Below are 27,303 nucleotides of genomic sequence, written 5' to 3'. Positions count from 1 at the left end.
TGGTCACTCTGGGGTGACCGGGCGTCCCGGGTTCGCCGGGACTGACCCAGTTTCTCGCCACCTATCCTGGCCAATTCCACAGAGAGTTGACTGATCACGGGGTGGGGGCTGGGATACCTTTTTTCATGTATTCCGGGGCAGAATTCGTTAACAGCCTCTAGGATAAAGCAATTTAGTTAACTGGGCTGAAACACTGGATGTAAAAGATGCAATGAATCCACCACAAGGCCTCATTGCCTGTGCTTTATATGTTGGCGAGCGCGACCAACCATGTCATTGTGTGATCCGCGGCTGATGCAGGATTGTAGTTCTATGTCTTTTTCAAGCATGTGCGAGTTTTTGTTTTTCAAGATCCGTTCACCCTAGATCCATCAGTTACCAATGCGGTCAATTGCCCACACCACCCCTTGCTGATCACTTGTTTTTGCTAGCACCACCACACACCCTCCGGGGGAACAACCCCCAAAATCATACCTTTCATGTGGGCGGTATAGGAAACTGAAATCAATCAGAGGTATTGCACCTCGCTCTGCCCAACACAGTTTGTAGACAAGAGAAGGAGGCGTCCCCTTTAAAACACTGGCAGACGCGCCCCCCACAACCCCCCACACACTGCCCCATTGTCACTGGTTGACTGTGGCAGACGATAAGATGAGTGTTATTCGCACCCCGCCGAGATAAAACACAATAATGTGATACCGGCTTCTTTGGCCTCACTGATGGTGCTCTTAGAAATCACCAATCTCCTAGCACTAGGCAGAACTTAAAAATCCAGTCCACAGTAACATGCAAGAACTCCACTTCAAAGAACTTCCAGCAGAATCAAGCTAGAACCCAGCAAGTTGAATTATCATCACCAGGAAAGCTGCGACAGTCGCAGGATTCCATGCACAATCCTGGAAAACCGCAGAATTCTGGAATGTGAGCATGCAGATGCGTTTGTAAGTGAATAACTGTAAATAGTGTACAATGGCACATGGTGAAATGCCTCCTGTGCGCGCAGCCGCACCTTTTCTACTCTTCCTCTACATGGGAAATATTTTTTCACTTAGAGAAGCCGATTCGCACCCACCAATTGTCACGGTGTTCTTTTCCACATGAACGTTCGTGAAACTGTTTTACTCCTACCCTTCAGAGAAGTAAAACGTTTCTCTTTCCTGGGTGGAATGGGTCTGCAACACGTGTATGAATAACCACCAATGTATACGTTAGTGGATGCCCACATAATTCCAGCTATTCTCACACTAAACCTCCACACCTCGCCGCCCCTAGGAGCATATTTAGTCACCCAAACATCTTCATGATGTAAAGCCGTTTACAAGTATAAAATCACATTTTATGAAGAGCAAAACAGCTTTACACACGTAAAGAAGGCTATTTGAACACGAGCAATACATGCATGCACCAAAAGCTTTGTCAATCAACTCCATATCTATATATAGATTTTACTATAAAAGCTGGGTATCTTTTCGTCAAGGTGCCTGACATACAAAGACTGCAATTTGGGAAACTTAAAAATAAAACAAAAATTGAATCCCTCACATAGTGGCACACTCTCTAATAGATTAAACTTTGAGAGTTTCACCGCAGTACAAGTGATACTGCAACGGTTTGGGTTTATATATTGTTATAGTTTCTGTTAGACCCGTCAGCCCTTTGGGTGGTCCCTCCTCATCATTATTTATTTTGTCCCACTTTTGCCTCAAACCCTGTTATAATTTTTCCTTTTTGGGAACCACCAGACTTTTTAGTGTTGATGCAGGGTCAGGGAGCCATTTTCCCTACCCCTGGAACTTCTGTCTGAGGGCCTGAGACACAAAATGGTGGCCATCCATTGTCACCTGTGACATCACCAGAACCCACTGGAGGTTTCCAGAACCTTCTGTAACATTCTAGAACCCTGTGATAGTGAGAGGCAGTTTAGAATGTTGGGAGGCCATCTCAGTGGGGCAGTTGGCATCTGACTGGACAGGAGAGAGGACAGAGATAGAAGGAGGTCGAAGTAAGGCAGCAGGGGTGGAAACCAGTGCTTGGAGTGGGGTCCAGAAACCCACCCTTGATGCTAGTCCCTACTGACCAAGCCCAGCCTAAAGCCCTGTGTGGGACCAAGACCAGAAGAACCATCTTAAGGAACGGAACATTTGGAACAGGCCTTGAAGAGGAAGTACAGCAAGCTCCTGACCTGTTCAGCAGTGTCCTCCTGGAGTCCTGACGTCGAGAAGCCTGGAGACCTGGGGCCTGAGGTCGAGAAGCGGCGCTGACAGAAAGCAGACGTCGTACCCGGAGCCGCCAGAGGTCGAGTGGAGATTCACCCGAGGTCGAGGTGAGGGAGTCACCTGAGGTCGAGGTGAGGCGTCGACGGGGGAGTGAAGTCCGCCCACCGGAGTCACCGGAAACTGAGGTGAAGCGCGCCGGAGGTCGGGAGTGGAGATCGCACTCCGGAGACACCAGGAAGTGGGGAGTCAGAGTCCCTGCGACGCCGGAAGGCGACATCGAAACGAGGCCGTCCAGCGACAGCGAGCCGAGACCGCCCAGCGACATCGACACGGTGCCGGGCGGAGCCGATCATCTTGAAAAGGACAGTAAGTGGTAGAGGGGGCGTCTGAGGCCCCGTGGAGCCCTAAAAGACCATTCTAGGGGCTAGAGGGGTGTTAGAACCAGCCTGGGAGTGCCAGGGGTGAACTAAGACTGGTGCAGTGACATCTGTGAGGGCCTGTGTAGTTTGGAGGGCCAGATCTTTAGGTTACCCTTGTTCTGCCTCAGCTTAGGCCCCAGCCTTGACCAATCTAGGTGGGACACCCCCATGCCATCCAAGTGTCCTTAAGTTGTGTATGGGCAAAGTAAGACCAAGTGACCTCATGAAAATGATTTGAACTGTAACTGTCATTGATTGTTTTACCTTATTTATTGAGGGTGCTTTATTTATTGTCTTCCACTAATTTATTCTTGCACTGTATTTATTGACTGTCTATATTTATTTGCCGTCTATATTTATTGCACATTTATTTATTCTTTGCTTAATGATGACCTGAACCTATTTATTGAAATTCCAAAGTAGCATTATTTATTTGACCTGCTCTTTTGTAGAAAAATCCTATTGTATTTATGTTATGAAACATGCAACTAAGAGAAAATAAGATAAAGACATATATATTTTCACCTTGTCTTCCATAATTTTTACGGTGTAGTGTCGTTTTTGGAACGGATGAACGCATGGTTATTGTGAGGGTGTGACGTACGCTTAACACGGTGCCTGACCCCAACCGCTCGAGCCAAGCTACCACTGTGCTGGTAACCTGGTGACTGCTAACCCGGTTGCCCGGTTTCTAACAGTTTCCTCATGTCAATGGTTTTAACTAATATGCTTTTATGTCCAGATTTAACAAGCATTGGCATAGCCAATAGGTCTCGCCTTTGGCAGGTGTAAGTCGTTTTGCTGTGTATGAGGTTTTTAGAAGTATTAATTTGCAAAGTGCCCTGTAAATGAAATATAAGTACCTACCTGTTGTTGTAGTGTAGGTGAAGCTGTAGTAATGCAGTAGTAGGGGTGTTATATCATGGAAAGAGACGAGGCCCTCTCCTGGGAAATTGGGGCAGCTGGGGAGACAACTACGGAAACGTGAAATAATAAACAGAGTATGAAAGAAGGCAAAAACAGATCTGGTTTCCCTCTCCGCCTGGTGTCCCGGCAGATGCACCGGTGGCTATGCCGCCTAGGGCCCCAGCTACGCGTTCCTACATCTGGCGTTCGTAAAAGCATTTGAGATGTGCATTTCGTTTTGCAGCGCTTAAACGACTAGTCAGAAGTAGTAAACGCTACATACATACAATTCTGCTATTTGCAGACCTACACGATGTTCATTTTTATTTACTACCAGGTCGAGACCTAGACGGACCCGGCCCAATTAAATCTCCGAAGGTGGTATTAATAGAGGAATGTTGGTATGTTATAATGACAGGAACCTCATCCTTTGCGCTCATTAAATGTAATTCTGACAGAGTTGTAAAAACCATGGAATTCAAGAGCATAGCAGAGCCAGGGGTCTGGCTTAGTTTTAAGACCAAATGTCCAAGCTGACCTAGCAAGCTAAAACGTAATTTCAAACCGGAAATACATCAGATATCTGCCACATAATATAGTAAAGGCAAAAGTGGTGCAGATAAGTCTGATAATGCTTCAATCCATGGCGGGACAGCACACAGGATAATGTATTGCACGACTAACCACTTAGAAGGTCCCAACGGCGAGACCTATTGGCTATGCCAATGCTTGTTATCAGAACCAGTGGGTGGTAACAATTTTTCAGATTCTAAGAACTTTTCTTCAAAGAAATGTGAGGAAAGTGAACGATTTTAGTCAATGTTGGACATTTGCAGGGAATTCTGGGTAAGGAAATATTGTTGGCTATACCACCCTGGATTCACCGGGTTCTCTAGTTTTCAGAAACGCCAAGCGGTCCGTAGGGAACCCTGGTTACCCGCTGACCCAGAGAACTGAACAGTGTGGCCATCAACTATGACAAATGTGAAGAAATTGTCATTTCCCCCCCCCCTCTTTAAATGTCCCGGACATCCAATAGGTCTCAGATTGGAGGCAAATACCCTTAAACTGCCCCTCTTTAAAACTTTTATAGAGTGAGGTCACAGCCCTCGCCCAGGGTGAATCGCCCCACTTATTTTTAATTATATCCCGGATGATCCAGTGGGTTTTCCATCTGGCCATGGGTAAGGAGGGCAATTGTGGCCAAGAGGCCCAGCTCTCCCCGCAAATGCCAATCCCTGCAAAATAGGGGTCAACTTGTTAGACATACTGTTGGAAAGGGGGCATTGTCCCTGTTCCAACGGTCTCCCAGTTCTGTTCGTGGATTGGGACACAGCATTATGCTACCTGAGCACCGATCAAAGTGAAACAAGTCGGTACAGAATGGTTTAACTTTCAGTAGGACATCAGTGTACGAGAGAGGCTTTTCTTATATTGTTCCAATTGTAAAAAAAGAAAAATAATAAAAAAACGGAAACAAAGCGAGCAAAAGAATGATTTTCTTGTTTCAATGTGGTGTACTGACTTTACATCCACCGCAATAGCAAGGTAATGCAGCAGAAATAGAGTTTGTCCACTGCAACAAAGATGTTAAGCAGAACTGTTCAGTACTTTCACTTGCTACAACACTGTTGCATACGTGCGAGCGCTAAAGTAATTGCGCTCGCGTGTTTGTATTGCCATAACGTACCGGTGTGAGGGGACACAAGCGTCAGAAGGGAAGTGTGCTGGGGTTTCTTTTCAAAGCAGTCTTCACAGTTCGAGCGTGCCCGTTCGTGGTGGTGTTTGATGGCTACTGTCAAATGCATGAGGATTGGATACAGGGTGAGGGGTGTCGATTGGCATTCAACGATTGTACCCAACACTTTTCAGGTGTATGCTTCCTTCACTCAAGAAATAAAGAGCTGGATCATTTTTCCCTGAAGACTTCGGTCTTCCGTTGCCGTTCCAAAGTGTTTCCAATACTATTTTCTAACAAAAAACAAAAAGCCAGCCGCTTGGGATGTCATGGTCTTCTGTGAGTGAAGAATATCAAGCTGGCATTAATCAGTCCATTGAATGGTCCTCATTCTATCCAATTAGACCGGCCCAGCACAAAGTTTTTTGTGCCTCGGACAGGCTAACCCGCACACAAAGAGTCTACCTCTGATGTTGCAGCGGCCATAGGAAATCCTGACAAATTACATAATTGTTTGGATGGACACCAGCGCCGTCTGGCAAGTACTCATGAATGGAGGCTACTACCCACCTTTGGATCACACGCCTAATATCAATGAGCAGAACAACTGCACTGGGGCCAAATGATCCTTACACAGCTCATCGATAACTCCACTGTTTTACAACAGTAGGGAGATGCTAGCGCTACCCCGACTGTCAGTTTCCACCATTGGCTGGCTCCTCCAAGCCCTGCTGCTGTGGCGGCAGATTAGGGGCTAATTGGGTAAAGGATACTGCCTTCATGATCGCAGTCTTGAAACGCTATAAAAAATCCCCATAAACCTTTCCCCAGCACCTCCAGTGTTCAACAATCTAGCTGGAAGCAAGCTGATGCTAGCCCAGCAGCTCAATTTAAGAATCAGCAACTACATGGATCCTCTGTGTTCCTCTCGCACGTCGGCCTCAGGGCCAACAGGATACTGCTGCAACAACAGCTGCATTTAAAATAGGAGCGCATAAAAAAAAAAAAACATGGTTCAGCGACTCGAGTGCCATGCTTTGAGAGGACCCCGTCTGAAACACTATGTGATCCAGTTCCCTTTTTGGAGTAAATCTATACTGTTGCATTGTTCCTTCCTGTAGAAAAGCAGAGTTGATCCTATTATACAATATACTTTCTGCTCTTGCTACAGCAGAGGATCACTACCACTGGATTTTGCTTGACCTGGCTCTTCTACTTGGAGATGCATTTGCAACAGAATTACTAATACGTCAGTCACTTACACTTTCATTACATAAGGGATCAGATTGTCAGGAGAGACCAGACTACTTCACCTACATCAACATTATGTATATTATCCTGCAAGAGACGCTCTCCCTCACAGAACTGAGCAGGGAATGTAGCCTGGCACCTTGCTGACCAGGGTCATATAAAGGCAATATCTGGCACTCTAACCTGGTATATCTGCACAGCTTCCATGCACATAGATGCCACCCCCACTGATGGCCAAAACATATTGCTTGGAGTGGTTTGATGCTGAAGCTGCCTAGGTGTTCATAAGGGAAAAAATAAGTATCATGTGTTTCTGGTCGTGAAATTGAGGTCTGCTGGAAAAGGGAAAATTGCACGATTGTGCAGCTTACACTTTGCCAAAGGATAAATGGCATAGGTAAGGAGAAAAATATTTTACTAGCGATGCTGAACCAAGGATTGCAACCTCATTTTATTCTATTTAGTTCAAGACTGCTTAGCTTGCAGAGAAGCCTTGACTGCTAGATTCTGCATTCATAATGATTCGGCAAGTGAGTATTTACCCGCATTAATGCTGAAACTAACAATGTGACATCGAAGGACCACCGCCTTGTCTGGCCAAGTCATTTTGATAATGAAGCGAGAGGTAGGATCCATATTGTACTGCATTATTTATTTAGTAACGGACAATAAATCTTCCAAGCACACTTGCTTGTTGTGCTACTAAGTGGCCAATTATGATGCGGTTAGAAAGGCCTCCTAACTGCATTTGTTCTGTCCAGATCAGGAAAGTGTCTTTCCAAACGAATTGGAAAAGTTTCTGACCAAATCGGAAAGGTTTCCGACCGACCTATTATGATGCAAGTTAGGCGTTAGGAATATTCTAAACCAAAGGCATTCGGAATGACTGAGCAGACTCTTACGTCTCTACGGGCCAAGTTTCCGAACGATCGATTACGACGCTAGATTCGGAAAGCATTTCCAAATCATGCAGTCTGACTCGAAACGGCAGCCAGAATTTGACTTTGATGCCTGTAGCAGGACCCCCTGCACCCAAAGCCTTCCCAATTGGGCCCGTGGGAGTACCCATGAGCCCCCCCCTTACCAGCCACGCACAGTGTGGCAGCCACCAGAAGTGTCTGCCACAGGGCGCCTGATTTTCCCCTTCCTTCAATGGAAGCCTATGCATTCGGTTGGATAGGCTCCCAATTAAGTGAATGGGAGTCCAACCAAATCAAATCTGGAAGCATCCAGATGCATCGTAAACTGTCGGTCGGATTCGGTCAGGAACCATTCCCAAATGGATTTGGTTGGAATGATTTCCGAAAGCATCGTAATCGGGCCCAAAGTGTCTTAAGAGCTAGAATGTAGGCATACTTAAGGAGACTAGAGCAAGTAAGTTGTGCTTTACAAAGTTACACAATAAAATATATTGACAGGTCCTTTAACAACTTAAATAAACATACCTTCATCCACCATTAAAGAGCCAAGCAAAAAACATGAAGATGCTTTCTTCCTTTCACTTTTAGCATGAAGATAGGCTAGACGCACAACTTTTTCCAGCACTAGCAACCTAGGATTCCTAAGAAAATTAAAATAAAACATTACATTCCTTTATCACAACTGAATGAAGGGCACACATCTACACACACAACCATGTACCCCAGCTGCCCCTCTAGGCTTTCAATGCTTCAAACATTCCACCAGAATAAAGTTAACATCAATATGCTGCAATTACAAAAGAACAACTGTTTTGTTATTATAGTTGGAACTTTGCGACAACGCCAGCCATTTCTGTTTCAATGAAAATCAGTTTTACCACAATACAAGATAAGATAAGAATTTCTAGTTATCAGTTTCCTTGGAATTTACCCTCCCTCCAAAGCTTATTTTCCAAATAAACACCCACAGAGCATGAATTACTCCCCCGGTCCTGTCTGTCTACATACCACTTACAGAGACTTTGGGGCTTATTTACAAGCACCTTGCACGCCCTGAACGTCATTTAATGTGGGGAAAAGAGAGACGTACCGGTGGTGCAAGAGGCTTGTAAATAAGCCTCGAAGTCTTCACACATAGCATTGCTCAAGACTTTGTGAGTATGCAAACTGTACTGGAACAATGGCTGGTAATGAGTGCCTCCTGAGCCGGAACCTGTGCTTTTTCTTTTTGCAACTGTAACCCAACGTCCTAACATAAACCTACCATGTATAACCCCTTCATTACGGTCATAAAAAGTGTGTAGCAACCACACAGCAGTTTTCTCAAGAAGACAAGCCATGTGTTACAAACACAATACCATTAACTGCTTTAATAACATGGTTTGACTGCACAGCCTATAACCTACAACCAAAAGACAAGGAAATACCACATTAAGAACCAGCGCGGGCTAAGACAAATTTTAAACTGACTCCGTTTTTAGGTCTCGTGTCGAAAGCAGCACATGCGCTGCTCTCAGCATCGAGAACTTCTTGGAATCAATTCAGATTCCGAAGCTCTCGGAGGCGGAGTTGAAGCCCCGCCCATCTTTCTCATTCGCTGGTGTCGTCCTGCATGCAAAATGCAGTCTCACCATTGAAAAGGAGGCTTCTTAGTCCCTCCTTGTTGCCGCCTGGTCTCCTTTTAGCCCCGCCCACCAGGATTGGATCTCTCACTCGCGGCATCACACACTCGCCTTAATTAGCTGGAACGCACTAGGTTTTCCACACAATGCCGCCAGCTTGTTGGTGAAGGGCAGTTAAACGTACTGCACACACAAGGTTTTTGATTATGCACTCTGTTTATGTGACGCACTTACGCTGCGCTGTGCTGTGCAGACCGTCCACGTTCTTTAAGGGGCTCAAGTCATATTTGCACGGTGCCCATAAGATAAGGGCACATAATGATTAATTATGTTCTAGTGAAGAGAGCCAGTGCTATCAAGAATCAGCTGGGAGGGGGTGTTTTGATGTCACCTGTGCGAGTTAAGGTTTGTGAAGTGATTGCATGCACCTATCTCAGCCTCAGCACCTTCTGTCTGTGACTACAATAGAGCCCCAGAGAAGGCCGCAGATGCTGCGCGTTGCCGTTGTGGAGCCATTAACCTTCCTCTCCGCAGCCCCTGCCAGGCTCGCCGCCCCATCCTCCACCTGTACCCCTCCCTGCACAGACTACCGTCTCGGGAGAAATCAGTGCAAATCCGTTTTGCACTTTTTTTTTTTTTTTTTTAAGAGATTCCGTCATTTCAGAAAGAACAAAAAAAATTCTTCCGAAGGGCCCTACTATGAGAAAAATTGGTTTTCTGCACAAAAATAAAGCGGATGTGTTCTACCCAATAGCATCGCGTGCTTGAAGAGAAAGGGGAGTCCGCATTTTCTGTGTAGAATGTGACGTGACGTTACTCAGACCATGTTGTGTATGGAGGATAACTGAGGCAAATACAGTTTGTTTCATTTTTCAGCAGTGAAAAGCTTTATGTTGTATGGCCCAAGATACATGTTTGCCAATCTGGAAGTGCCCGCGTTAAGGCACCGAAATGGTACAAAGCGATTTGCTTCATTTATCCCGAATCAAACTGTACCTCGGGTGGTAACCCAGACAGAATCTCCTCCAAAGGCGGGCATTTGTCTTGTGCTTCAACTGAAAGGGTTTCCATGAGATAAAGTCCCCAGAGCTCAGCATCCGAGAAGGCTAGAACTCCGAACCCTGTGCGCCCTGAGGAGAGTGGCGGGAAACATGCACTACCAGGGTCTGTGCCCGGCCCGTTAACATCTGCGGCAGTGCACGGATTCGCCACTGGGTGCTGTGGTGGCCACCCCAGAGTCACATATGCGAAACTCTGACCTCGCAAATTACCCCCAGGCACAACCTCCGAAGATACTACATTGACTATAGTGGAATTATTGCCATGAGTTGAAGGAAGGGATTCTACTGAGTGAGGGAGTGAAAGGCTGTGCGAGTAATTAGATGAGCAAGTGTGCCAGGGTAGGAATGAGGTAAAACATACAAAGCTGACACCATGCAACAAATAGCATTTTTGTAGCCGCAGAAGTCTCTGCAAAATAGTTGAATGTGTGCGTTTTGTGTTTTTTTGCTAAAAGCGCTGTCACTGTGCAAAAGTCAGAGGCAAGCGCCCACACTGTTCCTACATTGAATAGAAACCACGAGCCCGCACTAGACTGTGAGCGACATGGTCGTCGAGTCACAGGAAGTGGTAGGCCTCAGGTCAGTTCATGAACACTAATGTGTGCAGCTCGCTGCACTAGTGGCAGAGATCTGTGTCTATTGACTGCAAGGGCCGAGTCCCGAGGGCCCAAGCAGCCATTCATCTTTCCTAGGCTGAAAAATAGAATACCACCGAGTTCAGCCACAACTAACACTGCTTATCAAGCACCAAGAGGCAACTTAATGTCTCGTGGGCGCTATTATAATGACTAATTTAATCGCAATACAATATTATCATGAATATGTGCTTTTAATTTCCAAAGGCCAGCTTCCTGGTATGCTGCCAGCATCTTCATAGTGAATGAATGAAAAAAATATAAACAAATAAACACACATGAATAAATAAAATGGACATAGAATGGTTCACTGTGACCCATTGGGGGGAGGAGGTGTCAGGGGCAAGTGGGCTGCTCCAGCCTTCCAGCCCCATCATCCTACCTCGAACACCTCAAAGTGTGACTCCACTCCCCTCGTGCCTGATTGGCTGCTCGTCTACTTAAAGGGGCCTTCACCCCGTTGGCAGCAGATCAGGAAGAAGCGCCTGGGGACAGTGCAGCCTCCTACCTGTAGCATGTCTGCCAGCGAGAGACTCAGCAGCTCAGACACAGCTTAAGGGCCCCAGGACCCCTCTCTGCGTGAGTGAGCCGTGTATTCTCCCCCATCGGCAGGGCCGGACTGGCCGTAGCGGGCACCGCCAGGGGGTGGGGGGGGCGGCCGAGCACTTTGCCAGGGCCGGTTTTGCTTCCCAGTCCGGCCCTGCCCACCGGGCCTCTGCTCCTGCCCTCGCACCCCCGGCCCGGCGCAGTGATGAGCAGCCCAGATGCCGGATACTCCAGTGACTACCACCTGCAGGTGGGGCGCTGCTGCCCGGCTCCCCTGGCCATGACGCAGCTCGGGCACTGCCAGTGGGTACCAGAAGCCCTGGACAAGCACCTGCAGAGTACGGGCGACCGAGCGGTGAGCAGCATCCCTACAAGAGGGAGCCCCAAAACTGAGGCCCACACAGTGGTCGAAATGGGGAATAAAAAGTAGGGGAACTGTGGGTGGAGGATCAGAGGGTGGGAATAACCAGAGGATTTGGTTAGTGGGCGGAGTCTGAGGTGTGGCCTTACAGAGCAAAACATCCCAATTTATTGTATTTGTTTGAGATTTCAGTGACCAGTTACAGCTTATTACATTATTTAGTTCAACCAATGGATAAACATGTTTAGTTAAGGTTTAATATGAGTTATTGACATTAAGATACATTCACAAAGTGGGGTACGTTTCCAATCACCGAATGTACCAAATACTGGAATCGGAAACCATTTGCCTCCGAGCCATGGAGTTACTTTCATTAGCACTTCTCCCTTTTTCCACAACAGCAGTTCAAACATGAATGGCAACATATCCTAGTTTGCAAATGTTTTCCACATAATTATGACTGCCATATTTGCCACAAATACATCATAAACTGCATAATCTGATGATTGTAACTAATTTATTTATTTCTAAAGTTTTATGTAGTAAATTGTTTGCCGCTCAAACGGATCAAAACTTACAAAAAAATGTGACTTGTATTGCTGAGAAGTGGACATCCCTGTGCAAAGGTTGACTGGACACCTTCCTCACAGTTGCATTTGTATGTTAAACTAGTAGTAATTATGCAAAATCTTTGCAGAGACTGTTAGTATGTGTAAAAATGTCAAAATAATAAAGTATTACAAAATATACTGCATTATGCTGCAGCCTTTTTTTTGTTGCATAGTTTAGTCAACACCGCGGCATAAATTTTTCCTCCACTGCTGCATAATTCTAGTGGCCCAAAGCAGGTAGCACATGTAAAAGTACTTGTTCATGAAGCAAAGAGACCGTGAAGTTTTCAAACTTAATGGCATGCAAATCCTGCATTGCCGATCCCTGGTGAGTTACACTACTACTGCTGAAACAAGGCCAGTGGAGGTACCAAAGGGTGAGGCGGACTAGCCTCAATGGCCCTGTGACCTCAGTGAGGTAGTCACTGCCGCTCAAGGGTGCTTCTTATAGGCCTGCCCGCAAGACTGGAGGCGAACTTCAGAATGGATTGTGGTGGACAGGCCTTCAAGGTTAACCCACAGTTGCCACCGCTAGGGGCTAGGATCCACCTGCTAGTGCTAAGACACCAGGCCTTCTAAGGTCTAGCACGGGAATGTGCTCTCAGGAGAGTGGTCTGGGCGACTGGTCATGAAGGCTGAACCTGGTTCCCCAGTTCCAAATTCAGCAGCTCTGGCCATAGTGCCACATCCTCTCCCACACTGAACACTTTACTGCCCCACTGAGAGAAACTTGTACTGCCTTCAGCTCATCCACAACCCAATTGTCCCCCACTATAAACACCTGGATGCGACGCAATTCAAAATATATGCACTAAACAAGAAGAATATGCTGCCTAAAAAAAAAAGTAACAACATCCTGGAAAAAGCAAACACAAAGGGAATGCAAAATTAGGTAAAGCATGTGAAATGTAAGCAGGTACAACAAACAACATGGTTACCTTAAAGCTTTTACACTCATTCGGAAATCAGTGAGTGCTTTTACCTGAAAAGTTAAGGACATGGCTACAGTGCCCAGAAGGGATTTCTTTGTATGTGCATTGCGTATATCCTTACAAAAAATATTGAGTATGGTTTAAAAAGACCACTTTCTGTGAGCACATAGGTGTGGTACACATTTTGTTTTGCAATCCACCCATCAACCAGGTATTGCAGTACCTCAGGAATGGTGCACGTCCCCACCTGGGGTAAACAATGCTGTTCAAAGAAAGACTAGAAAACAAAAGTAGCATTTCACTGACAAACTCTGTAAAGTGGCGCCAAGTAACTTGGGTGTGAATAAAATAAATCTGGCCTATTTGCAACTACTCTGTATTGCTTTATTTAGAGTTTTCATGTATTGAACCTTTTATTTCTCTCTGTCCCCCGGCTGCACTTTGGAATAGAACATTATTTCAAGCAAAAGGGTTTTTCTGTTTTTGGATCCATTTCACAAGGGAACAAATAAACAAAAGGAGAGGAAAAAGAGGGTAAGAAGAGTTTCTTGAAGTCACGTTTATCAGCAAGACAGAAAAAGAGGGAATAAGAGGAATAAAGAGAGGGGGCAGGTGCCAGCAACAGAGCAGGAGAAGTGGACACTGTCCTCATCTTCTCTGGGCAAGAAGGAAAAGACAGAGTCCTTTCCCTTCTCTGAACACCCACCCGTCCTCGGACGACCACAAACGCCAAGCCTCATCTATAAGTCGTGGCTATTTTTGCCGTCCTGGGACGCATTGTTAAAAATAAAAAAGTAGGGGAACGGATTTTAAAAATCTGAAGTAGGGGCACGCCGTGCCCTGCCGATCCCGCCCACTTCGACCACTGGCCCCACAACCGCAGGCCCATGAACGCCTTTATGGTGTGGGCCAAGGACGAGCGCAAGCGGCTGGCTCTACGGCTCCCGGATGTGCAGAATGCCGAGTTCAGCAGACTACTAGGTAAGGCCCAGCGCCCAGATCACCCTCTGCCTCGCCTCAGGTCGCTCATTAGCAGACTGCTCTCAGAAACGAATGGGTCATTTGTAAAGTTTGTACGAACCCACCCTGCTACTCTAAAAACTAGGAATCACTTGAAAAAAATGTACTACTATTAATGAGACGAATTTCCAACTCTTTGCATAGCAATCAAGTTTGTTTTAACTATTTAAGTTCTCCAAATGTTAGCAAATATGGGATCTCTGATTCCGTGAGATAGGTTGGTATGCCCAGGACCACAGTTTGGCGAGGTTTGAACAGAAGCCTCCTTGCCCATAGCCAGATAGTGGGCTGGCAGAAGCCCCAGAAGAAATGCCTACTACACTATTTCCTTAAACAACACTTGTAGTTAACTGTGCATAGTGTCCACACAGTAGAGGCCTCACAGCCTTCCTGTTCTACACTATACATATATTGTGTCTAAAGAACCCGAGGTTGAAGTGAACAGGGCCCGATTACCACTGCTGTACGTTACTACTAATACGGTTTATAAATATTTTCACATTTCTTGTATCTTTAGTGCTTAATTTGAGCCGGTGGTTTCCGGTGCTCGGCACTAGCACTTAAATGACCACACCGGCTCCAGTGACAGTCCACCACATGGTGGGGCTGTCTTAATTTTGAGATGTGCACAACAACTGTGTTTATTAAGACAAAATACATTGAACATTAATACCAGCTGTTCACGACATTATTATAGCTTTGTGTGGCCTAAAATAGCGTGAATTGTCACGCTTTTTGGAGTGGCATGGTTAGGTGTTCTGTTGGTAAAGACATTTGGCAGCAGGGGCAATATGTGGTGCAAGCTGCACTGGTATTCCGATAAGGGCCCTGGCACTTTTTGAATATCTTTTTTTACCAATTAATAAAGTCCAATTTTTCGATTTAGTCTGTTTTCGATATTGCCTTTGAAGCTAATTATGTTACTAACGCTGTCGGTGAGTTTCGAGGCTTCGGTTCTAAAGTACAATGCATTTCGACCTTATCTCCTCCTGTAGGCTCCGGCATCACCCCCGTCCCCACTCAGTCATGCTACTACGCATGTGTTCTACTCCCACCCACACCACTGAGGGGTGTTCTATATCTCATCAATGTAAAGCCCTGGCCCTATGAGGTGATGCCCCCGCTCCTGGGTGAATGCAGGTTGGCTGCTCAGTCTTCTTTACGCCTCTCTCTGGACCTGGACAGAGGCCGGGCGATGGGCAACAAGTCACTCCCGGTCACAACTGACCCGAGCCTGTCTCACTTGTTTAACCATAGCGCTCCCACGCAGTGAGTGGCATATCAAGGAACCCTTGCTTTTGTGGGTTCTTTCCCTGTTTTCTTGAGTTTAAACCAGACTGTGTGTGTGCTGTAGATTTGCAAATTGCTTCTTGGGAACTAAGGAGACACGCACACAGAGCGATTTTTTTTAGGAGGGGGGGGGGGGGGGGGGGGAACTCCCGTCTGTGTAGGCTTAAAAACTCCTGAATGGCGCGCAGTTAATAGTTGATAAAAAGGCACTCACGTGTTCTGATTTTGCGCTACTATTTTTCGTTGAAAATACAATGTAGATGAAAAATATGTACTGCCAGCTTTCTAGCTTGTCTTTTGCCACCTCGAGGGTTTTGGTGAGTTCAGTGGGGTAACATTAGCCCCTGCGGTACCGGGTGGGGAGGGGGGGGGTCTAGCATTGTGCACAGGCTCAAGTTTCGATACCTCACAGGGTGGGTGATCACCTGTTTAACATAACCATGCTACAGTTTGAATGCATGAGTTAATCAACTAACGAACACCGAAAAATAAGTGCATGATGGAGTGAACGGAGCAGTGTCTAAACAAATACATACTTTGTGCTTAACGCACCCAATTGGAGCTTCGGGGCGCTTTGGTGATCATGGTGAAAACCGCGGAGGGACAGATTTAGAATTTGGACACTTGAGTGAAAGGTGCTTTTTCCGGAACCCTTTTGAATTGCATAAAGGCCCTTTTTTAGGTCTCGGCTCGAAGGCTGCGCTTGCGCAGTCTCGATCCGAGATTTAATTACTTGGAGAAGAGGGGCTTGAACCCGCCGCTCTTCTCCCCTGTTCTCCATTGGCTGGCCTCTTGAATGCTGGCCAGCCATTGGAGAAGAGGTCCGTCATTCCGATTAGGCCACGTCCTTTTCGGATTCGGGGGCGTGTTTTTTTTCAAGAAGTCTAATTATCTCCTCCAGCCAATGGCAAGAGGAGAACACGCCCCCGAATCAGATATCGCCGCTGCCTTTCTCCGAGGCATTTCTGCTTCGCCTCGGAGAAAGGCGGTGGTGTGCTTGTTCGATTTGTTACAGCTCTAGCTTGGCTCGTCCGCATTTTTAATTGCTCCTCCTGAATTGCTGTCTGAAACTCCCTTATCGAACGCGAATCTGCCGCCTGCCATCTTATCTCTTTAATGGAGTTCTTCTGCAAGCATACTTTACAGGTTAAGCTCTCTTTGGACGCCATATTAGATAGACCTCGAGGGCTTTTTTCTGACTGACCATTCAGAGTGCGGGCCGTGGGTGAGAGCGACGGGCAGCGCCATTTCACAGGAGCCCGCGGTCTCCTGCTGCGCGCCTGTCTCTGCCGGAATCCGGACCCTAGACTTGCAGTAAGTTTCTCAGCTCTTAAAGGAAAACAGGCATTGTTTGCCCCCGAGCATCTGCAAACTGCTCTGACATGTGATCTCCCCTCCCAGCATGGCACTCATTAGGCTGATTTTCAATACAAAGTTTGTATTATCAGCCGTCTCTAAGGGCAATTCTGTGTTCATTGCCAGCCTTGGGCATTCTGTCCCGGACACTAGGTGATTAGCTTTTTGACCTCCTGTATTTCTGCCCGGCACTGCTGTCGCAGATACCACATGACACAACTACCAACTCGCAGTGGAAGCACAGCTGCTAATGGCACCGAAGTGCTGCGTCTCCTTGTACTGTTTCGACACCATCCACAGTGAAGCAGCTGTCCCGGGTAGCTGAAGCAGCTGGATTTGCAGTGTAACTGCCAGTGCACACTCGGTGTTCTTATCCAGTTCTAGAGTTTAACAAGATAATGTGAGAGGTCTCCTAAATTCTAGCCTCCGCGTGTAGGTTCACCTCCTCCAGCACTTTGTAGTGGCCACAGCTGAGGTGTTGGTACTTCTGGGAGGTGTAGACGGGACGTTGGGCTTAGTTTGCCTTCGCTTATTGCAGTTTGTAATTGTGAGTCCCGGTTGAACTGCCTTGATTACCTCCACCAGGCTTTGTTACGGAACCTAGCTGTGTGAAGTTAACCTTTGTATGATGTACTTATACTATCTGTGTGGCACTACAACCCAACAAGAGTCCTGGAAGAGTTTTCAGTACTGTTTACGAAATTCTAGCTTGTATCCAAGCAGGCACGCAACACCCATTGAACTCAAAGGGCTTCAGCCCCCCCCCCCCCGTCGTGTGTGGCAGCCCGGGATGAGAGAGCTTCCCGGGCAGACACAAAGCCGCGCCCGAGCACTTCACAGGTCTATAAAAAGACCATTTGCATGTTAATCAGGCCTCGCTGTTGTTTCACCCCTTCTAAGAGCCCCTGCAGCTCCACTCTGCCTAGATTCAGCCCCCCCCACCCCCGAAATCAGCGCCACTCTGCCTTCGGTTTAAAGATTCAGCCCCCCCCCCGAAATTTTTGCTTAGCCCCCCCCCCCCCCCGAAATTTGGCTCTAGTTACGCCTCTGTATCCAAGGATAACTGGTTCAGTGAGCGGGCTGCGAAGATGAGTTTAATCATTGTATTGGCTACTAATTGTTCATATTTCTTATTGTGTGAAGTGGACTCTGCTTATCTGACAATGGATCTTGGTAGTGTGATCTGCTCACCACAAAGCCATGGCATATGTCAAAAGCCTTTGCCATTTACATGTTTTCACATAGGTAAATGGTTGACCTTTGCTGGCTTATTCTCCTGAGCGACATTGTAAACTAATGTCGTGGATTCCTTGCCTTGTTGCATGGTAAGCTTTTACCCAACTCCTTTCCCTTAGCCGTTTTAAATCCTATGTTGAAACAGTGCAGTGGTGCGAGGTTGAGGTGGCGGCCACGTGGCTAACTATATATGCTTCTTGAGGGAATAGGGAGTCATACGTTTTGTCTAACATGTTCTTTTGGGTAGCGTGAATTACATAGAGGATCATTTTCTCAGGGGTACGGTATAAGGACATTTCAAGTCACTAAGGAGTGGACTGGCCCTATAGTTTGTGGCTGAATGCGCTTATAGAGGCTTTTAACTCCAAGGAGATTTGGATGTTTTAAATATGCAGCCTGGGCTATGATGCTATATCTAATCTTGTTCCTGCCCCTCATTTGAATGTTGGCCTATTTGTGTATTTTTTTGTGATGCTTATACAGCACATCATACAGCACGTTTGCCAGTTCAAAGCAAAGGAAACATACTTTTTGTGCAGTTTAGTGGTACTTTTTTTACTGACCTTGGAAGGTTGAAAGACTTGGCTGGCATTCCGAGATTTAATTTTAGGAGTGGTGGCGGCTTGCTCTTAGAGTGCATGTGCCTTTCCTTGTGGTCCAGGTGTGTGGTGATCTGTTGTGAATGGCGGTTCCTTGCTTTGTGTGTATGCCAAGACATTCACTATATGAAGCGATGCTGCCTCATATGAGGCAGTGCAGTGCCCCTTCATAAGTTGATGTCTGGTGTGTGTGTGTGTGTGTGTGTGTGTGTGTGTGTGGCTGTCTCTCTGTGTGGGGGGGGGGGTGGGTGGCTCTCTGTGTGGGGGGGGGGGGGTGGGTGGCTCTCTGTGTGGGGGGGGGGGGTGGGAGGCTCTCTGTGTGTGGGTGGCTGGCTCTCTGTGTGTGGGTGGCTCTCTGTGTGTGGGTGGCTCTCTGTGTGTGGGTGGCTCTCTGTGTGTGGGTGGCTCTCTGTGTGTGGGTGGCTCTCTGTGTGTGGGTGGCTCTGTGTGTGTGGGTGGCTCTGTGTGTGTGGGTGGCTCTGTGTGTGTGGGTGGCTCTGTGTGTGTGGGTGGCTCTGTGTGTGTGGGTGGCTCTGTGTGTGTGGGTGGCTCTGTGTGTGTGGGTGGCTCTGTGTGTGTGGGTGGCTCTGTGTGTGTGGGTGGCTCTGTGTGTGTGGGTGGCTCTGTGTGTGTGGGTGGCTCTGTGTGTGTGGGTGGCTCTGTGTGTGTGGGTGGCTCTGTGTGTGTGGGTGGCTCTGTGTGTGTGGGTGGCTCTGTGTGTGTGGGTGGCTCTTTGTGTGTGGGTGGCTCTTTGTGTGTGGGTGGCTCTTTGTGTGGGTGCAAATGCAATAGGTCTCGTATTTGAGAGCGATTAAGCTATTGACATTGTAAATAACAATGCCGTTTCTTTAACCTCTTCAGTGCCCATGACGAGATAGTCTCGTCATGGGCACAGCGCAACCGTGCTCCATGACGAGACTATCTCGTCATGAACCCCGCCCGCTAATGCAACGCCCGGCACAGGGCGGGGAAAGGGCGGGGCACTGAAGGGGTTAAATGTTTTAAAAACAAAAACAAACAAAAATAATGTCATGAGCAATGCCAATAGCTCTAAGTTTACCAATGCCGAGACCATTGCATTGTAAATGCTTGATGGAAAGAGTATTCAGTTGGAGCAAAGCACACAATTTTATATTGTTCAACTCTGCTGTGTGCAAAAGTTTATTTATGTGCGTTTGCTTGCAGTTTCATGTGCACGCACGCAAAATTAAAATAGTATTGGAAATACAGGAGACATTTTATTTTGTGGCGCATGCTGAGCCTGTGCACGCCCATTATTTCTTACTCTCAAGATGCCAACAGAGAGCCCTAAAATAAATTATATGACATTTTCAAAACTGTTCCCAACACCGGCTCCTTTGGATAAACCTTACTTGATGCACTGGGGGCCACGAAGCTAGATACCGTTGCTACACCCGTGACCGAGGGTCGTTTCAGATCAGCCCAAATCATTTACCTAAATCCTGTCAATCAGAATTGTAATGCTTTTCTAAACTCTCCATTGGACACTCTCATATTCTAAATGTAATTACGATAAAGTGATTACGGCACTTCCCCAGCAAACCTATTTGTATTTGCTCTCCTGCGCAAACTAGGCACACGTACCGTGCGAACACACGTTCGCCAGTTTTAGGCATTTAAGCTTTGAAAATCCAATAGGTCTCGCCTTTTATTAAGTTGAAGCCATTTGCTTTGCTATACAATACCATTAGCAAAGCAAATGGCTGCAACTTAATCAAAGGCGAGACCTATTGCATTTTCAATGCTTGTTTGTGTCTGTTACGCTTTTAACTTTCAGAATTGTATATGCCTTGCTTGTATTGAGATATTTTGACTGACAAATGCCGATGATAACTATGTTTTTTCTTCTGACTGCATCTCAGTTTCCTAACACTGTATCTGTGATGTTGTTTATATCTCATGTTACTCAATAAAAAAAAATATATAAAACAAAAAAACTATCAGAAATACACTGCAGTTCTTCGGCATGACATGCACTTACCGGTAGTAGCCAAGATGTAAACCAATGGTATCCCCAATAGGAGTTGGATCCCAGAGGGCAGATTTTGAGGAGGGAAATGCAAGGGGAGACCTTGTCGATACACACCTAAAAAATGTTTTTAGAAAAATGCGAAAGTAATCAATCAATAAAAGACTTATTTTTTCACAAGGAAAACAAGAACCAAGTTAAAATCCGGTTGACGGATCAATGTCCCATAGGTTATAGACACCTATACTCCTACATTAAAGTGTGAATCCTAAACTAATCAAACATTTACACTCCCTATTAATGATCCCTGACCAGTGAGACTTAAAAAAGCATTTCCTTTCCAACTCAAAAGAATTAATAGACTATAACTCAAATGTGTACAACCCATAAACCTCAGACACCATCACCAAGTATTATAGATGGACAGCTGTGGAAAACCCTAATGGATCTTCAAACCAATCTTGTTTAGCACAACACAAAACACCTTCCGAGAACAGCCAGGCATCCAAGGCCGGAGAGAACGATAAATAGTTGTACAAATTATAGGTGCATTATTTAAATACCTGACATTCGAGTTTTTTGTTACGCTGGTTAAAGCTGCGTCCATTATATGGGAGGGGAGGGTCTTCAAATGTACCTGTACGCTCATCTTTTAAAACTGTAAATAAATATAACACATATAACCAAATGAGTATGGATATGGCAATGACAGTCACAGATACTGCAAAAATGTGTACGGCAACGTCCACAGAATCCAGGTTAGTTTCAGCACTGTTACAAACAGTAGGAATAAATTATAATCTACCATGTTCACAAAAATGCATAAATTCAGCTTAATAACCTCCAGGAAAGAACGCTTCCCATTCAGCTATTTTCTATGCTTAAGCTCTTCTCTCCTGCGATCTGTTCTTCCCCTTCTGATTATTTTATTAACAAAATCGACATGATCCCAGCTAACTATTGTGGAGTAGAACGTCTGTGCAACTAATGACTTGCTTTCCACTTTGATGTAGCCTGAAAAATTGCTCTATCAAACCAGGATTCCGGTTGATCATTCCCCACTCTGTTTACCCTTTGCAATCTCTCAATCTCCTTTGCACCAGTTCTGACTTCCTGGAAATACGCATTTAGTGCTTACTCTGTTGAAAAAGTCCACCAATGACCCTAAACTCTGGATAACTATTAGCTTACCTTAGTTCTACCATTAACCCTCTAAACCTGCTCTTGGATCAAAGGAGGAAACCAGCCATTACGATATTCCTGGATCTCCACCGGCAATTGGCATAGTGTCCAACACCATTCTTTTCCAACATCTCCATGGTATGGGCATACGTTTCCAATCCTAATAATGCCTACTTTCCCTTGTCTCACACAGATTCAATATATTGACATGCCTTCCTACAGTTCGACCTCTTTAAGCCCCACCCAATTCAATTGTTAGATGGCCTCTCTAGCACAAGGCGTAAAAGCCCAAGTTTTTATATCTTACATATAGGGTGCCTAAATTATTGCTTCCAACAAAAACAAGGTCTCAGATACTGAAGTGAAATTTCATTCCTGTATGGTGACTATCGACAGAATAATATCCACAAATTGCCTAAAACAAACCATTGATAAAAACGAGGTAGTCTTGCTCATCTAATCTATGAACATATAGTCTCCTATTTGTTGGCCATGCAATTTTGGAGGGCAAATTTGCGACGTACAAATCCATCAGATACCTAGCGATGATTCCCGACCAAGATTTTACAATCATGGGTAAAATGAACCAAATCTCGGCTCAGTCTTTTGCCACCTTTAAAATGAGTTGATAATTTTATTCTGGCTGTCCAAAAATCAGTCACTGAGTCGTTGTTTACGTTGCAACTGGACTATGAGATTGCCCTGCATATAGACACTCTTTGTACACCTAAAGCAGGACTCAAGGTGGTCCTGAATGCAGCAGTCTGTCTGATCTTGAGTGTATTGGCTCACTCAACTATCTCGAAGGTCTTCAACAGCTACAATGTCTCCCTATGAAGCAATGAGCGTTACACAAGACTGGGCCCATCGCAACAAACGTTTAACTATGCACTTTTCGCTCAGCTAATTTTGGTCTTGACAAGAGGTCTGTGGAAAATATTGAAACTGATACTTCTCAGGTTACAAAGTCTTCAAATAACAGATTCCATTTCACGTTGGTGGGCTCATATAGTAAATTATTTTACTCACCAAATCTCTTCATGGTGTTGGGTATCTTTGACACAAGTCACCGTATATATTGACTTTACCCACTTTGAGCTCACTTGGGACATTTAATTTTTTTTGCGGTCATTCGATGCATGGAACATGGTTTTACTTTCCGGCAAAGGTTTTTTCCAGGTGTTTTTTCCCAGTTTATAATTTTTGGTTAATTTATGTCCATTTGAATTTGTATGTTCATCTCAGCAGGGCTTTGAATCATGTTTTTTACAGGTCACTTGGATACAAAGTGGGGTCTATGAAAATGTGCAGGTCCTGATTAAGGTGTTTCACGCCAAAAAGTGTTTTGATAGTTTTGTAATAAGCCACAGTTAAAAAAAATTGGATAACCAGAACTGTAGCATGTCTAAAAAGGGAAATATGAAATTGTTGTAAACATCAAATTAATAATAACTGTGGTTGGTATTAAAAAATGGAGGAGGTGGCCTAACAGCTAGAGCAGTCGACCTTAGAGCTTGGGAACCGGGTTTGGTTCTCGGCAGGGACGCTCAATATCCTGGGATTCTGGGCAAATCACTTCATCTTCCCGTGCCTAACAAAATAAATGTGTCTGTCTGTAACGCAACTGGTACTCATGTAAAGCGCTCCGATACCTTAGAAAGAAGTTTGCGCTACATAAAAACACCCAAAAAAAGGAGGAGGAATAGAGTTCAAGAGAGGGGAACTATTCTTGATCAAATACAGATGTCAACATGTGTACTATGTGAATATATTGAGTTATAGGGATATTGAGATAGCACAAAGACCATTTTGTTATGGACATAAACTTTTTATGTATACGAGTGATTGTATGGAAGAATGAGTGAGCATGTGGCAGAGAATGAGCCAGTATGTTTTTTTTTTTTATCTAAACCAATATTTCTGTTTCCTATCAGACCTGCACCTGAAACATTCAGGATGCAGTGCCCGATTATAGAGATCTACAAATGTTTTACACACAAAAGTTACTAAGAATTTTGTATGATAATTAAAAGAAAAGAAGACCATGTCACTGTGAGCCGAACATGCAAATGTATATACTTTTTAGACGTACAAGCAGAATTGAAGGGTGGACAGGGCTGTTTCTATTGATAATTTTCCCTGCCCCGGTAACCCTATCCTAGCAGCGGGTGCCCTTTTCTTTACACAGTATGCTTTTAATGCGGAATATGCCTTAAACCTCAGACGAGGGATTTTCTCATGGGAGTAAATGGGATTTATGATAGCAAGGTCACCCTTCGAGAATGTCTAGCAGCCATATGCATAGCCACTTGCACTTTAAATTTACAATTGCAAATGGATTTGGGCCCTCTGTTTTTTCCTCAGATCTACAATAACTCCAATCGGATAGGTTTGTAAGACGTACACTTAATGAGATTGCCAAGTTTCCAATTTTGTGAATGCTGCTAATCTACGACAGTTAACCATAGATATTATTCAATCTACAGCTAGGTCTTTGTTCTCACAGTAGGATTGCCTCACTGCGTTCTGTGCTCTCTGCCATCCCCTAAATTTCCCAGGCCACACTTTATATAGATTTTACATGTTGATCATGTCTGATTCTATATGATTTTTTTTTAACTGCCCACAAACACGCTTCTTCCTCTCTAGTTCCATTTTTGGAGTCAAACTATGAAAGGTCCACAATTATTGTGTATGCGGTGTTCTCTGTAGCAACCCAAACTACCCTGTGAGTAAACGCTACTTAACTCTGAATCACTGAAAATTAGTCCCCAGCTCTTTTTTGCTCCCTTTGTATATTCTGGGATCCCTTAGACTATCAGGCCATAAATAATGTCAATAAGTTCTGCCAGACCATTAGTCACCAGCTAGGACTTTGAGTGCTACTAGAGATATATGGTAAAAATTAATGGATTTTGCAATAAGATACCAGCTGACCCTTGATGCTGAGCATCAAGCCTGGTCTTTATTCTCTTAGTATAATAACTATATTGTGAGGAGATTCCTGTGACCTCTCCGAGATCCCTGGGGATTCTGTTGCATGGAGGTAAAAGGGAAGGGGCTTGACATGCACATGAATCTGCAATGACATGTCTTCGTTTCTTATCAGTGTAAACAAAATATATTGTTATCCCTGCTTCATATTCCATGCAGCTGTTGGCACTATGCAAAAACTCTCCTAAAAGCTTTGATACATGCTTCAACACCCTCCGCATGCTTCAAAAGATGTTGCGCTGGATCATGTTTGAAAACTGAAAAACTGTCTCACACGCTCTCATCAGCAGAAGACTTGTCTATGGCAACGCCCTCTACGCCGGAAACAAGAAACTCCTTCTCAAACTCCAGACCATCCAGAACGCCACAGCCAAACTGATCCTCGACATCCCCCGTCGCAGTCACATCACCCAACACCTCTAAGACCTCCATTGGCTCCCATTCGAAAGAAGAATAACCTTCAAACTCCTCACCCAACCATACAAGGCCCTTCACAACACAGGACCTAAATACGCCAAACAACCACCTCTCCTTCCACACACCCAAAAGACACCTCCGATCAGCCGACCTCACTGTGGCCTCCGTCCCTCGCATTTACAAGACCAGAACGGGAGGCAAGTTCTTCTCCTAACTTGCAGCCGAGTACTGAAACAACCTCCCCCTCCATCTCCGGCAAGCCTCCACACTGCTCCAGGTCAGGAAGGACCTCAAGACCTGGCTCTTCAGATGACCCCAGCACTCATTGGAGCCCCCCCTCACCCTCCTGCAGCACCTTGAGACCCTCACAAGTAGGTGGTTTCCTTTACCAACCCCTGCCCTTATAGATACTGCAAAGTGGACACTATTTATACCGTGATGTGTAACGAGAGACCGTCAGCCAAAAGGTCTGCATGCACAAAATGAATAATGTGTATTGACATCCTCACCCAATCCTATCCACAACCAAAACATTTGTTTAATTTAAATAAAGTCTTTAGCATTCCTGGACACACATCTCCCAAATAAAATGAACTAGCCTACCAACAGCTAGACATAGTCACCCTTCCCATGCCTCAGTTTAAACGCCTGTCCATACTTATAAAACAAAAAGATAATATACTACAAGTCTTAGAACATATGGAGGTGCCTGCTACACCGCAAAGATTGAATGACAGCATCACATATGATGCCATTTAGCAAAACACCAGTTAGGAGTTCTCCATCATAATATCATAGAGCTCCTCAAGAAACGCTTAAGGGGGTATCTTGAGGTCAAACGCAATAAACCCAGAATAAATCCCTGGGGATACATGTGGACAATACATCATCAAAGACTTCCACGTCCGTAATTAAAATAAGACCATTCCAATAAACCCGTATACGCCTCTCTACCTCGATGTGAAAGCTGATTCACTGAGAAGTGCTCCCAAATCTGTAGGGAAGTGGCGAAGGAGGGGATCTCTTACCGGTAGTCGCTCATGGGAACGCACACATCAGGCTGTGAGGATGACTTGATGCTCCCTCGGGGGACACTGGCGAAAGGCCATAAGCTAGAGGCCAACAAGAAACAACCTCCCCCTCCAAAACTACCAGTGGGTCTGGCGGGAGTAAAAGCGGCAACGTAACTTGACAGAGCACTAATGCGAAAGCCTGGTTCACAACTGTAAACACACAGAACTCAAAATGTCTTCCATTTCCCGCCCCCTCCTCCAGACGAGTTATGGCCAATCAGATGTGGCCGGGCACCATCTCTCGTCCAATGACGCCCCAGCCCGGCAATGACCGCGCGTCAATCCTTCCGCGGGTTTGAAATGTTTTGTGTAACCGTCCTTTTAAAAACCAAAGGGAGGCTCGTTTTAGGCGCCTGCGCAGTGGACATTGTCTGACGGCTTCGCGTCTCCTCGTTACTACGGAGACACAGGGCGTAGCCGAAGCTACGTAAAACAGCTGTTAAACCACGTTACAGCAGTGAAACGAACAGATGACTCAAAGCGCGCAAAGCCCATTGGGCTAAAAGGGTTTAGTCTTCTCCTTGGCGCCTGCAATTTCCAGCACACGGTGAGATGGGCTGCGCTGAAGATGGGGACTCAATAACACCCAGCCCTGTCAAAGCCATTATCAAAAGTTTGGTGTGCACTAAAAAGTTTGGACAATGATTTCCTAAGTGCTGTAGAAGCGGGGCTGGACAAGTGGCTATTATAGAGTGGTCCTACCGGGTCTGAGCACCTGCAGTAATTCACAAGCATGTGCAATGTAATAGGTCTCTTATTCATGAGAGCTTATGCTATTGACATTGTAAATTACACTGCATTTTTAAATATGTTTTTTTAAAAACAAATTAATAAAAGGCATTGTCATTTACAATTCCAATAGCTTAAACCCTCGAGACCTATTGCATTGCAAATGCATGCTATAGGAGAGATTCTGTAGAAAAATGAATGCTATAGGAGAGTGTGTCCTGCCTACAACAGTAGGCAGGACAAAGCTATTTGAGAAAAT

At 45.5% G+C, this 27,303-nt stretch overlaps 1 protein-coding gene across 1 annotated transcript in view; it reads right to left on the bottom strand.

Moving 5' to 3' along the window:
- Positions 1-26,525, bottom strand: part of STIL (STIL centriolar assembly protein) — a 310,496-nt gene extending 283,971 nt beyond the window's left edge. The window contains exons 1-4 of the mRNA XM_085602678.1: positions 26,271-26,525; positions 21,213-21,307; positions 20,662-20,766; positions 7,916-8,031 (exon numbers count right to left, since the gene is read on the bottom strand). Coding sequence (XP_085458804.1) covers positions 7,916-8,031; positions 20,662-20,766; positions 21,213-21,298 — 307 coding nt within the window. The 5' untranslated portion in view covers positions 21,299-21,307; positions 26,271-26,525. The remainder of the gene's footprint in view (positions 1-7,915; positions 8,032-20,661; positions 20,767-21,212; positions 21,308-26,270) is intronic.
- Positions 26,526-27,303: the final 778 nt, after the last annotated feature.

Source organism: Triturus cristatus, chromosome 4_2 (genome assembly GCF_964204655.1).
Source record: "Triturus cristatus chromosome 4_2, aTriCri1.1, whole genome shotgun sequence".
NCBI lineage: Eukaryota > Metazoa > Chordata > Amphibia > Caudata > Salamandridae > Triturus > Triturus cristatus.
This window is presented reverse-complemented; position numbering and strand designations above follow the sequence as displayed.